The sequence below is a fragment of the Neophocaena asiaeorientalis genome, unplaced genomic scaffold, assembly GCF_003031525.2.
Source record: "Neophocaena asiaeorientalis asiaeorientalis breed wild unplaced genomic scaffold, Neophocaena_asiaeorientalis_V1.1 scaffold108, whole genome shotgun sequence".
In the NCBI taxonomy this organism is placed as follows: Eukaryota; Metazoa; Chordata; class Mammalia; order Artiodactyla; family Phocoenidae; genus Neophocaena; species Neophocaena asiaeorientalis.
In genome coordinates, this window is record NW_020173770.1 from 3197376 (window position 1) to 3213991 (window position 16616).

Sequence of the window (16616 nt, forward strand, 5' to 3'; positions counted from 1 at the left end):
AGATACATGGGCAGAGCCCTGCCGTAAGGGGCCTCACCTGCCAGGTAGAAGCCTGCATCTGCCTGTAGAGGAAGTTGGGGGACCTTGAGGTTTGGGCATCCTTGGAGCCATCCAAGCTATGATACCATGGCCACTTTGTTAGAGCCCAGAATGGTGGCCCGGGGAGCAGATGGCAGGGGTGGATGTGGGCGATGCATCTTGGACTGGGAGTCCAGGGAGGCTGAGAGCTCGTGAGGAAAACACGCCGGAGGAGCTGATTTCTGCTCAGAGACCCACATTGTTCAGCAGTGTCCCAGGTAGAACCTGGCCAAGAAGGTGCAGACCTTAGAGCTAGTCGGTCGGTGACACTCATCCCTGAAGGCACTTGGACACACAAATCACAGTGAGAAAACGTGACTCATCCTTAAGAGTTTGGGAAACTAATAATAAGATTATAATAGACTTTGGTCTAAGCACAGAAGAAAACAACTGAGAGGCATAATTCTAAATTTTGAAAATAAAATACGTAAGTACCAGAAAACTCCATCTTGCTCCAACAAAGCTATGTTGCTTCTTCCTGATTTCTTATGGTTTATCTTCATAACTGCCTCTGTTTCTACTCTTTCCTTCGCTGCCTACCATGCCTTGTCTGTATTTCATTCAGAGGATCTTCTGTTCATAAAAGAGCCCCTCGCATGCCCATCCCTCCAAATCCCCTAATGCTAAGAACAACCGTACTCTGGACACTTATTTCAAATTACAGAAATGACGCTGGGTCACAAGAAAAAAAAATCCAATTTTGGTGCTTGTGATCATGCTTCCCCTTGTCATTCTGACATACATTCTACTGACATACATTCTATTATCTCCTGGCTTCAGTTCCCATTTCCTAATTCTCTTAGATTTATTTCAGTTTTTCAAAATATTCATTTAGTGTAAGGAATATATCCCAACAAGCACGTAAGCAAGGCCGCTGCCTGTGATGATTCCAAAGGACATGCAGTAAAGCTTCGATCTACCAGCAGCCTGTGGATGGATGTGCTGGCAGACACCGTTCTCAACAAAAGCAAAGTCTTTGGCTCAGAGCAGCAGTGTCCAATGGAACCATCAGTCAAGATACATGAACAGTTTTTCTAGTAGCCACATTTTAAAAAGTGCAATTAGGGACCTGGTGGCACGGTGGTTAAGAATCCGCCTGCCAATGCAGGGGACTCAGGTTCGATCCCTGGTCTGGGAGGATCCCACATACCGCGGAGCAACTAATAAGCCCGCGTGCCACAACTACTGAAGCCCACACACCTAGGGCCCGTGCTCCGCAACAAGAGAAGCCACCGCAATGAGAAGCCCGCGCACCGCAATGAAGAATAGCCCCCGCTCGCAGCAACTAGAGAAAGCCCACGCGCAGCAATGAAGACCCAACGCAGCCAAAAATAAATAAATTTATTAAAAAAAAGAAAAAAGCTTTAAAAGTGAGCAAACTCTTAAAAAAAAGTGGAATTAATTTTAGTAATATTTACTATACCTGAAGTATTCTTTCAAATGGAATCAATAACACAAAATTAATGAGATGTCTGACAGGCTGCCATAACAAAGTTCCAAAGATTGGACGCCTTAAACAAATTTATTTCCTTACAGTTCTGGAGGCGAGAAGTCAAGGCCGAGTTGTCAGAAGGATGCTTTCCTCTGAGGCCTCTCTCCTTGGCTTGTGAGACAAATCCCCACCCTGTGTCCTCACCTAGTCCTTGTTCAGTGTGTGTCTTTGTCCTAATCTCCTCTTCTTATATGGAGTTCAGTCATATTGGATCAGGCCCTACCTCCAAATAGTCACCTTCCGAGGTACTCGGATTAGGGCATCAACACACGAATTTCTGGTGGACACAATTCAGCTCATAACAACAGTCTCTTGTTCACGCTGAGCCTTAGAAATCCAGTGCTGTTCTGCACTGATGGCGCGTCTCAGATTGGACTGGCCATGTTTCAGGTGCTCATGGCTGCATGGGTCCTGTGACTCTCATAGCAGACAGCTCAGGTCGGAGCCCCCCATCATAGGAGGGCTGGCTCCCTGGGCACCTCTACCCAGAGGACCCCACAGTGAGCAGCCTTCCTTCAAATTCCCATGGGCTGAATCACTTGCCAACTATCACCCATTTCAAGATAATTTTCCCCCCAAGAATCGACAGATGAGTATGGATAAAGGAGATGTGGTATATAAACACAATGGAATAGCACACAGCCAAAAACCAGAATGAAATAATGCCATTTGCAGCAACGTGGATGGACCTAGAGATTATCATACTAAGTGAAGTCAGCTAGACAGGGAAAGACAGATAGCATACGATCTCACTTATATGTAGAATCTATGAAAATGATACAAATAAAGTTATTTACAAAACAGACTCACAGACATAGGAAAAAAATTTATGGTTACCAAAGGGGAAGGGGGGGGAATAAATTAGGAGTTTGGGATTAACGTGTACACACTGCTATATATAAAATAGATAACCAACAAGGACCCACTGTATAGCACAGGGAACTCTACTCAGTATCTTATAATAACCTATAATGGAAGAGAATCTGAAAAAGAATAGACATATATACACACACACACATATACATACACACATATATATATAAAACTGAATCACTTTGCTGTACACCTGTAACTAATACAACACTGTAAATCAACTATATTTCAATTAAAAAAACCCAAAAAACAAAACTTCAGTCTGGGCACAGAGCACAGAAATGTGTGCATCTAGTCCTTCCCAAGGTCAAGTTCTGAATCTGCAGCAACGACCTCAGCCATTGTCTTATTCCAGAGAAGGCACGAAGGATGCTCTTTCCCAAATCACCGCATATACCCAACACCTGGCAGGTATAATAAGACCAGGTCTCGGTCCTGTTTCCTAAATGAATGTGATTCTAAATCTGGCATGAAGAAGCAAATTTTCCTTCTGCTGTGACCTCCTGCCGCCCCGACTCCCCACCTGCTGAGACTTCGGGCGTCCTGGCCACAGGGAGCTGGAACCAGTTTTCAGGTGCAGCTGCCCGCCCCTGCACTGCTCAGCCCGGTCACGTCGTTCCCAACCCCTCCCTAACCTGAGGAAGAAATTCAACTACGGCGGAGCTGGCCCGGCACCAGTTTCTGGAGATAGCGCTATTCTCACACGTCCAGCTGTGGGAAGCTCTGCAACTGGGGGGTTAGAGGGAGTATTACCTTTTTAGGACACACATATACTTAGGTAATTTCCACGTGCCCTGAGAGCCCTAGGTTAGAACCCAGCCTCGCTTGTCCGATTCAACGTCCTGGTAGTTTACCTGGTTTATCTGGTAGATGTAGGCGCTACGTACATTGCCTTCCCTTCCGGGCACTTCCCCACCCACTGAAGCTCATTGTGGCCGCGTGATCTCCTTTAGTCAATGACACGAGCACAAACGCATGTGTCATTTCTGGGCCGAGTGTGTAGGGGCCGGGCAGTGACTCGCTGTCCCTCTGAGGCTGCATTCCTTTGTGTTGGGACCTGCGCTCACCTGGGCCCCCAGCAGTGAGGATGGACCGGCAGCAGAAGTGAGAAATCAACCCGGGCTGTGTGGCACCACTGAGACGGTGAGAGGTTGGAACCCCAGCAGATTCCAGCCCATCCCAGCTAATACAGAAGATGGATACTTACTTCCTTCTGTTAGTTTTTCCCCAGGAAATTTAATGCTCGTTGATGTTAAAACGATTTTTTTTTTTTTTTTTTTTTGCTTCGCGGCTCATCATCCAGGTACTTGAAATTTTGTTTGATGAAATTTTCTCCCTCACCCTCATGTTAGCCTCAGAAAGATGCGCGCACTTCCGTTTCTTTTTAACGTTCTCGTGCAGAAGTTATGGGCCTTCAAAAATGGCTTTTCAGTCTCTTTTGCCAGTACGCCTCTAACAGCTGCTGTGGAGACGATTCTCCTCAGTTTTGATTAACAAGTTCAATCAAGTTGAACCTTCCTGACTCCAGGTGAGCTAAGTGCTCACTTTACTAGAGCCATCCTTCTGTCTCCTCCAAAACACAGAAACACGTGAGAACATTCCTTCAGCCCCTTTCTCTTTCTGCCTGTAGTGCCTTATCACTTGAATTAGCTTTTTTTTGAAACCAGGATTTCTCAACCTGGCCACTACTGACATTCTGGGCTGGATAGTTCTGTGTGGCAAGGGCTGTCCGCCGTGTAGGATGTTGAGCGGCATCCCTGACCTTGACCCACTTGACGCCAGTCATATCCACACCCCCAGGTATGATGACCTGAAAGGGTCCTGGTTGAGAAGCACTGTGCTAAACTGAACACGTTCATTGCTTTCCCTCCGTATGAGGCTACTCTGGCTAAAACCAAAACCAAACCCACTTGGTTCCTGAATTTATTATTTATTGAAGGCCAGCTGTCCTGCTGTCCATGAGCACCTCTCATCTGTCCGAAATCACCCTGAAACACTGAGTATTCACTCATTTGTTCCTGCATTCTTTCACTGATTTCTTTGTTCATCTAACAAACGCCCCTGTGTTACATGCCCGGCTCTGTCTGAGAGTTACATGTCTTGTGAGGGATTGCACGTGTGTGGCCTCTATCTTCACAGAGCTCATGGCCTACGGGAGACTCGCTAAAGAAATACACGTGCAAATCTACTGTTGCAAATTGTGGTTAAGTGCTATACGGGAAAAGAAGAGGCCACTGTGGGCATCGGAGCAGAGGTGACATTAAGCTGGATGAGGACAAATGAGCCAAGGTTAGGAGCAGCAGAGGCCTGCCAGGAAGAGGCAGGAAGGGCTGGGGTGGATGAGGACCCAGAAGGGGTGGTGTGGCCAGAATTTAAGGAGTGAGGGAGGGAGGAGAGCTGAGATGTGGTGGGAGAGATCTCGGGGCCAGCGCTGTCAGAGGATGTGAGAACCCACAATGACTATCAGTGAAGGCACACACTCTTTCAGCCCCAAGGACCTCTGGCCCTCAGGCTTTCTGGGCCGCTCTGGGGTCCCACCTCCTGTTCTGCCCCTTCCGTAACACCTGATTACCCTTCTCAAAAACATAATAAGCCAGAAAGCCACTGGGGGAAGGAATGGCTCCACTTTTTTAGCAGTCTGTCGAGAAACAGAATTCCCCTGGCTAAGCTAATAAAATTTTAGCAGTTGGCCTTAATTGTGAAACCATCTCATTTCTATGAAGAAATATATTCTGCTTTGCTATAGGACCAGGTATAATTCACAGACCATTTCCAAGTGGCCTCTGGCCAATCCTCATGCTATTCTGAACATTTTGATTTTTGTCCCACGTCAAGGACCCCAGGGAATAAATAAAACACACATGATCTCTTCAAAAGGGTTTGATTTATGTCGACAACCACAAAAAGGGTCAGCCATCATCCTTTCCCGAGATGGGTGCTGCTGGGAGTAGAACTGGGTCCCCCCACCAAAAGATATGTTGAAGTCCTAACCCTTGGTATCTGTGAATGTGACCTTATTTAGAAACAGGGTCTTTGGGCGTAATCAAGTTAAGATGAGGTCACACTGGATGGCGTGGGCCCTAAATCCAATAATCGGTGCTCTTAGAAGAGGAAGATTTGGACACAGTGACACACAGGGAAAAAGCCACACGAATACGGAGGCAGAAACTGGAGTGATGTATCTACAAGCCAAGGACTGCCGGCATCACCAGACACTGAGAGGCAGGAAGCAGATTCTCCCCTTAAATCATTCTCTCTCAGAGAGCACGGCCCTGCCGACACGCTGACTTTGGTTTTATAGCCTCCAGAACTCTGAGAGAACAGATTCCTGCCCAGTGGGTGGGCCTATGTTACCGCAGCCCTAAGAAACAAATACAGGTACCGTCGTGGAATTCTCTGGTAACTCTTCTCAAGGTAAAAAAAAAAAAAAAAAAAAAGGCTGGTAACCGAGATGAGTTAAGAATCCCGAGGAAGGCACAGAATGAGCTTAGAAGCCACTTTGGTGGCAGATTTTAAAAACTTCTTAACTGAAGAAGCCCTCCCCCCACTTTTTTTTTTTGCGGTACGCGGGCCTGTCACTGTTGTGGCCTCTCCCGTTGTGGAGCACAGGCTCCGGACGTGCAGGCTCAGCGGCCACGGCTCACGGGCCCAGCCGCTCAGCGGCATGTGGCATCTTCCAGGACCGGGGCACGAACCCGCGTCCCCTGCATCGGCAGGCGGACTCTCAACCACTGCGCCACCAGGGAAGCCCCCCCTTTTTTATTAATAGTTACTATTTATCTGAATCACATGAACTACAGTGATGAGACCTATTACTGGCTGATTAAAATGATGGCAGGTTTCCTTTTAGTAGAAGTCAACAGATTAAATAATTTTGTTTGAGCCAGTTAATGGAGAGGCCACCAACATGAGTGATATTGGTCTTGCCATGGGATTAATATTTTGGTGACAACAGAAAAATGCAAACTGTCAAAGGAAAGCATTAGCTCTAACGTAGCCAGAAATTCCCCCAAATCAGTGTCCCAGCCTGGATTCTCTCTGGCAAGGACTATGAAAATACTTGTGCTTTTCAGTTCTAACTTTCAGCAGAGCATCTACAAAAGGGCGACTGATTTTTATTTTTGGTAGGATTTCTACTTCGAAGCGCCAGCGGGAGGGCCCTGCATAAAACCTTCAGATACACAATCTGTAACAAATTTCTGGTACCACAAACACCATGTGTTAAAAAATGTGTTTACAACGCTGCAAGAAGGTGCACACACAGAGGAAAACACCAGAAAATCTGCATTTTTTTTTTTTTACCTTGCCTTTGTCGAAGTAGTGGATGATTTCCTGGTAGAGCCGCTCTTTCAGCTGTCCCTGTGTCGTCGCCTGGTACCCGTCCCGCTGGGTGAGGTGGGCCGCGCACACGTCCTCCGACCACTGAGGCAAAAGCAAAGCGTAAGCAGTGCCAGGTGAGGGCACGGCCAGGGCTACCGTTTCCCTACCGTCAGGTCAGAATGCACACAGTAAGCCCTGAATTCAGAGTGGGCGCTCGGGCCATGATTCCGGGGGTCGTTGGAGCTGCTGCCATCAGGCTGCCGGGTCTGGAATTGAGGGCAGAACCTCTGTGCAGAGGCTTCAAGACGAGTGAAAGAAAGAAGAAGGCAAAGCTGGGTCTACATTCACACAGAAGAGAAACCCGGCAGGTTCTGGACAGCACAGAACTGTCAGCTTGCCCGGGATGCCTTGGAACCTTCCAGAAGAATGAGGAACCGGGTGATCTGTGGCTGCCTCAAGTGGGGCATCCCTGGGCGGCGGCCTCAGTCCTGTTTTGCTCAACATTTTAATCAACAGCAGAAGGCACATGGATTCCACTTACAGGTCGTAAGGAAAGCCGCTTACAGACAGGGAGGCGTCTTGGGATCTTCAGCTCTAGGCATGTCGCCTGTCACAAAGGCAGGGCTTGGCCAGCGTTTGTGGACGTGACAGTGGACTTATGGGATGAAGGAAGGATGCATCGAAGTGAAGGCAAGCTCATTTGGCACCTAAACTCCTAAACTTATGCTCAAGAAATCAACGGCACTAAATATAGGGTTCAATAAACTTCAATATTTGGTGGGGACCTACTATGTGCAAGGCACCAGGTCAAAGATGAGTCAGAAGATGCCTGCCCCAGAGAGAGTGCCATTACAAATTAGAGCACAGTGGTATATAATAACTCTGCAGAAAAGATTTCATGGGCAATTTAAGGGCGGGAGGCAGGACGAGGGGTTCTGCAGAGGCTCCTCGGAGGAAAGAATCGGGATGGGCTCACTCGTCAGCTGGACTCAGGAGGTGGGTCTTGACCCTGTTTTAAGACAGGACACTGCGGATGCTACCAAGAAAGCAGTGGACTTGCAGGCTGCCTGGACCACAGGGGGGTGGGCGTGAGGGTCCCCCACTGGACTCAGGGCTGGCCAGGCCACATCTGGAGCAATGGGACCAGCTGTGATGCCACATTTTAGGGGGCAAGACAAATGGACAGGAACCACTGAGGCAGAGGGCAAAGGCCCCGAGGGACAGGCCTGCAAAAGTGCAAGGCTCCCTAAGAGGCGGGCTCTCACAGCACACACCCCCTCCCACCTTCCCGAAGCCAGAGGGGTTTGGAGCACTCCGTGCTGGACTCCAGGGCTCCAAAGAACAGGGTGAAAGGGCTATGGGGCCAGATGGGCTCTCCGGCACCTGGAGTGTCAAGTAAGAGTGAGAAACCTTTACGCTGCTGCAAATCCTTTCACCTTCAAAGGAGAAGTGCGTAGCCCAACCATAACTGGGAGTTACAAACTCAATTAATTGTAGCATTTTCACCACATGGCCAGATTTCTACTTTTATAAGGGTAAAAGTAAAATCTTACATGATTCTGAAACGTAACTACAATAAGATAAATAAGAATAAGAAAGTCTGGATGCCAAATAACTTCCTTGGAGTTTAAAATCACCTAAAAATATACTGAATGGAGAAGCAAAACTCCTTTATACCTTCCACTTAAACAATGAGATGAAATGACTTGATTGCTAGGCGAAAGGCTGATGTTTTTACTGCCCTTGTTTTTTTTTTTTACAAAATAGCCTTAACCAAAAAAAGAAGACCCTATCTGAGGATTTTTACTCAATGAACAAGAATATATCAATCATGGTGAAGAATTTTCATAAAGATACAAGTAACGTTCTTTAGTATGTTGATTAACCAGCATGAATTCACATTTTCTGCAATGTCAAAACATATTTAGGACAAACTGCAAAATGTAATGATGTAAAAGATATGGAGAGCAATTATTTGGCTTCTAACTGGAAAATTCAAAACCCCAGTGGAAATGATAATGCAACTGGGCCGATTGATTTGGGTTGTGAAACATCCTTGTACCATTTGTGATAACCCCGTCTGTGCTCAGTAAGTGCAAAGATTAAACAAATGATGTTTCATACACATATATCTATTTTACATTCACACGCCCGTAGAAAAGTTTATGTACTGTGAGAGCAGCTTGTCAAGCCCATTTTAATTTCCCTGGTGTAAAAGATATATCTTCGTAGTTTCAAAATCACCTTGTGACTAAAATTTGGGTTTCTAACAAATGAAAGCCATTAGAATTCAAAGTGGGAGGGCTGGTGTGAGATACCCCAACTGATAACTCTATCTTCATAAATGACAGTCCCTAGGAGAGCTTTATATGGTGACAAGCCAAAAGGGTACCATGGATGACTATGGATGAGGCATTCAGATTGAAACGAGTCTCATTGTGTTTTCTTTATAAGGGACTCTTGTTTTCAGGCAAAGGTCAATCTCCACACTCCAGTGTCCCTAAAGCAGCTTATGAGTATGCATATCACACAAGCTACTGGAGAATTCAGGACTGGGCCAAGGGCTAGAAGATTCTTGCTGGGGATTCACTGCCTAACACGGGAAATTCCCTCATCTATCCACCTACCTACCCACACATCCATCCACCCACACATCCGTCCATCCAGCCACACATCCATCCACCTACACATTCATCCACACATCCATCCATCCATGAATCCATCAATCCATCCAATCCATCCATCCATCCATCCACACATCCATCCATCCACCCACACATCCATCTTGCCATCCATCAATACAAACAACCACCCAGTTATTTACTGTGGGTCCACTCTGTATGACTAACTGGGCTGAAAATGGACATGGGGAGAACATGAATATATTACGGCAACACACACACACACACACACACACACACACACTCACACCCCAATGCCCAAAGCTATCTGAACAACAAAAGGACACTGAGAGCTGAAAGCTCTCATGCCAGACCTATGCTGAGGGGTAACATCCCCCAGGAGAATCAGGCAGGAAGTCCAACATGAACTGATGGACCAACAGGAGATCTCAATGGAACCGCTTAGAACGCACGGAGAGAAAAGTCATGATCTGGTCCCTACACTCTTTGATAAAATAATGAGAGGTGGGCTCATCCTCTCTCTTAGCTATTGTACCACAGAAGTTCCTTCTTATTGAGGTCGCCCTCCGGCATTACTGGGTCCTGTTGGCAGGAATAAGGAATCACAGAATCTCTAACTCACTGCTGGCAGACCGATCATGGGTGTTTAAGATGCTCAGTGATAACTTGCTCTGACATCTTGTCCAATTTGCATTCAGGAGAGCCAAATCTATAATCAAAGTACTTCTTAACTATCTTTGTTTATGTCACTGCATTGAGTCAACATCCATAAAATCTTAAGTTCTAGGTTTACTGAAATTTGTCATGGAAAAATCAAATGTTAAATGATCTTGTAATTTATAATGACAGGATCATGAAAGTATATGGTAAGTTTTACTACCTTCAGAAGCTTTGCATGGAGAAGCAAGGTATAGGCTGCTTCAGTGTAGTTATCACATTCCTTGTGCAGGTCACAGAGCTTGTACAGATACCTGAGACGATAAAACACAGGTACATTCTTAAAGCATCACCAAATAATTTGTGTTGAGAACTGCAAGAGCTAAATTCTACCTTCAACAGTAAATCATCTCTATACTTTCTTTTTACGATCTTCACAATGAATAATGCCTTGGAAGCTTCTGGTACACGAAGCACTAAGAAAAACCAACCAGAGTAATACACAGTAGATATATTTTTAAAATTTAAGTCCTCTCTTTTCAGGACAAAACTGAAGGTGGCACAAGGAGGTGGAATTATACTTCAAGGTCTCTCATTCTTTCTCACCTTTTCCAGAGTTTTCTTTCTTGCAATTGAAATGAGAGTACACAATGTTTGATTGTGATTTCTTACATTTCTATTGAGTCCAAATATACACACACAAAAAATCCATAAAAATACAAATCCATAAGAATAAAGAGCTCCAATGATCACAGCGAACGTGATCAAAAGAATTCCTCTGCCATAAAGAAATAAAAGTTGCTTTTCTAATATAGAGCAACCTACATTTTTTTTTTTTGTATACACTTTTTTTTTAACATCTTTATTGGAGTATAATTGCTTTACAATGGTGTGTTAGTTTCTGCTTTATGACGAAGTGAATCAGCTATACATATACATATATCCCCATATCTCTTCCCTCTTGCATCTCTCTCCCTCCCACCACAGCCTACATTTTGGCTAAAAGAAACTGATTGTTTTCCTCAAGCTTTATTATATTCACATGGTACTGTTTTTAAAGGACAAAGTTAAAAAGCCTTAGAAATCAAAAGTTAGAAAATCATGTTTTTGTTTGCTCTTTATACAAATAAATACACTAGAGACTTAACAAAAAAAGAAAGAAAATAATGCTTAACGTAACTAAGATTCATCGTTAAACTCTAATGCCACGTGGATTATATAATTATGCTGGTCTCCTAAGTGGTAATCTTGCTAAAATTTGACACTGGCCCCTAAGAGTGACCAAGAAGAAGAGGGTACCAATCATAGCCCACCACCCTAGAGAAAAAGGCAAGTGAAGGAGAAAAATCCAGAAGAAAGTACGAAACTTGGGAATTTGGTACCCAGGTAAGAAGAGACTGAAAATTTATACTATTGCCTTATTTCTGATAAAGTTAAGACTGGACTTCTCATTTGATCATGTGGCTTACTGTGAAACAATAAAATTTGTGGCAGCGCCTTTTTTCTAAAGGGCCATAAGGGTCGGTCAAAAGGAATAAAAACCCTGTGAAATAATAATTTTCTTCTGAGCTGGCTAAGGATGCCCCCCCACCCCAAATCTCTGCATCGGCATGGACAAACTGCACCAGGCCTGACGATACTTCTGGGAGCTCCACCAAATTCAAACTCTAGCCTTCACGATTTCCTACAAGATCAACCCCTGTGGCTATAAAACACTTTTTAGCATGGACTTGACAAACAGCAATTATTGTAAACAGGTCGAGGGTGCAGACGAGCCAGATGCTCACATACCTTATATACATTTCTTCTCTTTCAATCTCTTTGTAGAAATTCTGAAAAATCAAACCACAACACTGTTTTAAGAAACCTGTTCTATAAAAGGTGTCACATACACATTAAAAATCCACAGTTCTTCAACTTGTGTCAAACACAGCCAAATGGACCCAGATCTTTGGATATGAACCATAAATTCACATAAAATGCAAAAACACCTTACACTGTTCTTCATTTTTTTTTTTTGGCTGGCGGGGGGTGATTCTAACGAATAAATTTCCTATACTTTAAACAGTGTAGCGTGTATACGTTAATCCCAAACTCCTACTTTATCCCTGCGCACCCCCTCCCCTTTGGTAACCGTAAGTTTGTTTTCTAAATCTGTGAGTCTATTTCTGTTTTGTCAAAAAGTTCATCTGTATCATTTTTTTAGATTTCACATATAAACGATATCATATATCTTTCTCCATCTGACTGACTTAGTATGATAATAACTAGGTCCACCCATGTTGCTGCAAATGGCATTATTTCATTCTTTTTTATGGCTGAGTAATATTCCATTGTGTATATATATATCTATCACATCTAAATAGATAACCAACAAGAACCTACTGTATAACACAGGGAACTATACTCAATATCTTGTCATAACCTATAATGGAAAAGAATCTATATATTCAGATACATATAGACCTGAATCACTTTGCTGTATACCTGAAACTAACACAACATTGTAAATCAACTCTATTTCAGTAAAACAAAAAGGAAACAAAAAACATGCTTGGCAACAAATTTTTAAAAATTAAAAAATAAAATAAACGCTGTGATGGCTTAAATCTATTTCTGTCATTTGAAAGTCACCTGTTTTCAGTTAAAACAAAGGATTACCGAAAGATACAATCTCTTCACCATTCTTAACCATTGTAATCTCATGAGAAGCGAAACAAAAAATTTTGGAATAAGCATCATCAACATGATTTAAAGCATGCTGGGTCTAGCCTCACTTACCAAGAGCCACAAGAAGGCAACGTGGCATTGTAGACCTGATGTCCAACACAGTAGCCACGAGCCACATGTATTCAAATAGAAAGTCAATTTAATTCAAATTGAATGAAGTTAAAAATTCACTTCCTCAGTTGCACTTGCCACACACTTTTGAGTGCTCAATATCCGTATGGAGCCAGTGCTACTGTCTTGAATAGTGTAGGTACAGAGCATCTCCATTATCAAGAAATTTCTATCAGAAAGCGCTGTTCTAGACAGACCTTCCAAAGCACAGTAAGAAAACTGGTTGCTGCTTAAAAAACACCTCGTGTACAGCACTGATAGAGGAAGGTTAGCTAGCAGATTATCAACAACAGGCTAATTCTACATATTGTAAACTATTTTCAGGATGGGCATAAATATTTCTATTACAATTACATTTCTTAATGTGAAATCTCTATAAACACTCTAAAATCTTTTATCGTTCACGAGGCACCAGAAAGATGCAGAACAGTCACCTCACAAGGCCTAAGGTATGGAAACACCACTGCCGTTTCAACGTGAAATTTAGCACCTGCGCACCATGTCAGAACTCTAGAATGGGGGCCTGAGATAACTAGCGAATAGCACCATCACAAAGGCATGCCATTACCCAAGAAGATGAAACAGCCTGTTTCATTTCATTAGCCAAAGAAAGACACTGCTTCCACAACTGATCTCTCCGAAAAGAAATCATAAACAAATGCAGAGAGTAAGCGGGGGCGCGTTTAGAAAGACGCACCGAGATTTTCACATTTTGCAGCACCTGAGATTTGCGTGTCCTCTGGTTCGTGTGCTGTGTCTGGGTAATGAGGATATTTTCAGCTGACGGCTCGGAGCGATGTAACAAAGGGAACCTACATCAAAGGCAGAGGATGAGCCCTTCACTTCCAACTCACCAGTATTTACACGCTACGATTTCACACCACCCTCTTCTGCACTATTTTTAATCCTTTCCTAAGCTTTTGATCATTCTCCTCTACAATTTCACAATGGGGATATCATGCGACTTTCCTCCCTCTCTCCGAGATACGGAAGTGTCTTCTATTCCCTGCCTGTTCTGCGTTCTATTCCCTGCCTAGGACTTCAAAGCCTCCCTGGAACTGAAGGACGTTCATCTCAAATCCCAATTTCTTTATAAAACTTTTTCTTTCTTTATGTAAAAGTCCACACTGCTCGGTGCCCCACTTCTGGGCTCTGCGGGCATCCTGCCACCCCCCGTGGTCCTCTCCGCACCAGGGCTGACATCTGTCCAGGCACCCCTATTGTGACTAGGTCTCCAATTCCAGTCCAGTGCTATGCGTTGATCTTTTAGAGCGCAAGCATTTTCACTGCATTTCAATTTTGTACTCCTTCATAATTAAGACACATCCTAAGAGTTTTAGAATTCTAGTTGGAACCACCTTCGTTAGCCTGTAAAGGGGCCATGAAGGACCTAACTTATGTCTGGAAAACAATGGTTCTACCGTTCTTGGGTATGAATATGTTGATAATTGCATAGAAGAGCCAGGTGACACACAACAAATCATGAACCAGTAATTAAAGATTGCATGACTATGAGGTGACGATGAAATTCCACTTAATTACAAATACGCATTTTGCCTAGTGGGAACCATGATCCAGTACACATGCAGACTTGCTAGCAGAGGTACATCTAAAGGACTAGGCCGCTGGGCAGAATCACAGCCCCTGTCTCTCATTTTTTAATTTTAACTTGTTTTTTAAGTGATAGGAAGAGTAGGACATTAACGAGCCCACACAACTTAGAACGTTCCACTAACTCTATTTAAAAAAAAAAATAGCACTGGTTTTAAAGGAAATTTTGCAATGAGCTTACATTTATTTATTGATGAATAAATCTTACGTTCTTTATTTTTTAACCTTAGGCTTTCAAGGGGATTTCTGCTTAGTGATCAGTTGAGTACATTTTATATGTTTCTAGATGTATGTTTATACATACATACTCATCTAGAGATGGATAGACATATTCACTTCTATGAAACTCTTATTTGTTTCACAAGAGAAGTACCAGGAGAAAAGGTAAAAATGGACCCGGAAGTTAGAAATATATTTATATGATGAAATGTTCTTGGCAGTGAATATTAAGAGACAGAACATCTATCTGTAAAAATCCATTTTTGTTCTCTGTAATCCATAGATCTCTCTTTTTTAAATGAAAGAATTGTGATAGTCTGGGATCCATCCTATCCTCCCCAGGAAACAGTTAAGAATAGAACACTTGACTCTTCCTAGAATGATTCCGGATGTTTCAAGCTGAAGGAAGTGAATGATGTCCAATAATCTCAGGATGAGAGAGGAACACACCATAACGTCAGGAACCATGCTCTCAGGTGTCCTCACAGGACCTTATTTTTCTGACCCTGATTCTGATTCTGATTCTGAGTCTGATTCTGATAAAAGGCCCCATTCAGAGCCTGTCACCATTTCTCCACTAGGTTTTGCATCCTGGTGAGCATGAAAGATCCTGCTTGAAACAAACAGTAGTCAAGCATCAAAGCTGGAAACCTAATCGACATAATAATAATTCTTCCTTCTGGACACAAATGGGCCTTTTGGGTCCCCTTAAAGCTCAGAGGTAGCACTAGAAAAGTATGCCCGTGGCAGGGAATGTTTTTGAAAAGGTTTCTGTTTCTCTCCTGCAGAAAGACACTGATTTCTACTTCGTGTTAACCACACCGGCATCATCAAAATAAATTCCTACAGACAGAGGCAAGAATGCAGGAAGACAACAGAGCAAGAGCCAGGCTCGTTCCTGAGCAAAGGATCGAGGCCCTTACCTGGGGCAGAGCTCGCTGCCGCCCTAGCACAGTCAGGCTACAGGTGGATGGAGAGGCAAACATAGCCAGTGGGCCAGATCTCAGGGATGGACGCCAGTAACTCCTACAGTGGCCCCCGACCCTTAGGATGCACAGGCAAACATATTTAGATGTTTCAAGCTCACCGATTCTTTCCTCAGCCATGTCCAGTCTATTGATAAGTCCAAAGGCATTCTTCATTCTGCAAGTGTCTAGCATTTTCTCTTTGACACTTTCTTAGAATTCCCGTCTTTCAGCTTACATTACCTGTTCTTCCATAACGTCTACTGTTTCTATTAGCGCCCTCAGCATATTTATCATGGTCATTTTAAGTGCCCAGTCTGATAATTCTAAAACCTCTAAAGCCATGTCCAAGTCCACTGTGATGTCCTGTCTCTTCAAACTGTGTCTTTTTTTTCCTTTAAGACACCTCGTTATTTTACGTTGAAAGTGGCCATGATGTACTGGGTAAAAGGAATCCAGTACCGGCTCCAGTGCTGTGATTGGATCACAGCCGGGAGGCTGTGATTCTCCGTATCACAATTTGGGGAGCAGGTGTTTTCCCTGTGGATCGAAGAAGAGTTGTTGATTTTCAGTTTGCCAGCTTTTTTCTTCTGGTGAGGATAGGAGTAACGACTTCCAAGCCCCTTTTACATACTGGACCAGAAACCAGAAGTGCCCCGTGTTTAGATTTTCAAGGAAAAAAAAAAACAAAAAAAACCTGCTCTGGAAGTTTCAGCGGCCGGCTCGTCGTGGCAAAGCTCAGGTTCGGTGTTGACAATGGAGTAGATGGAAGGTGAAAAATATTCTTTTTTGTTTATCTTTTTAATCCAAACATCTCTGGTGATTTTCAACAACGAATGATGTGGCCTGCTCCTCCTGGCACAAAAGTCCACTCCCATAAGCTCAAACCGCCTACAAGTCCGTACAAATGGGGGAAGT

General features: G+C 43.8%; 1 protein-coding gene across 2 annotated transcripts in view; it reads right to left on the reverse strand.

Annotated features, from left to right (window-relative positions):
- Window positions 1–16616, reverse strand: part of DOCK1 (dedicator of cytokinesis 1) — a 463294-nt gene that overhangs the window by 56133 nt on the left and 390545 nt on the right. For both annotated transcript variants that reach the window (XM_024751569.1, XM_024751568.1), the window contains exons 33-35: window positions 11854–11894; window positions 10286–10376; window positions 6746–6865 (exon numbers count right to left, since the gene is read on the reverse strand). In XM_024751569.1, coding sequence (XP_024607337.1) covers window positions 6746–6865; window positions 10286–10376; window positions 11854–11894 — 252 coding nt within the window. The remainder of the gene's footprint in view (window positions 1–6745; window positions 6866–10285; window positions 10377–11853; window positions 11895–16616) is intronic.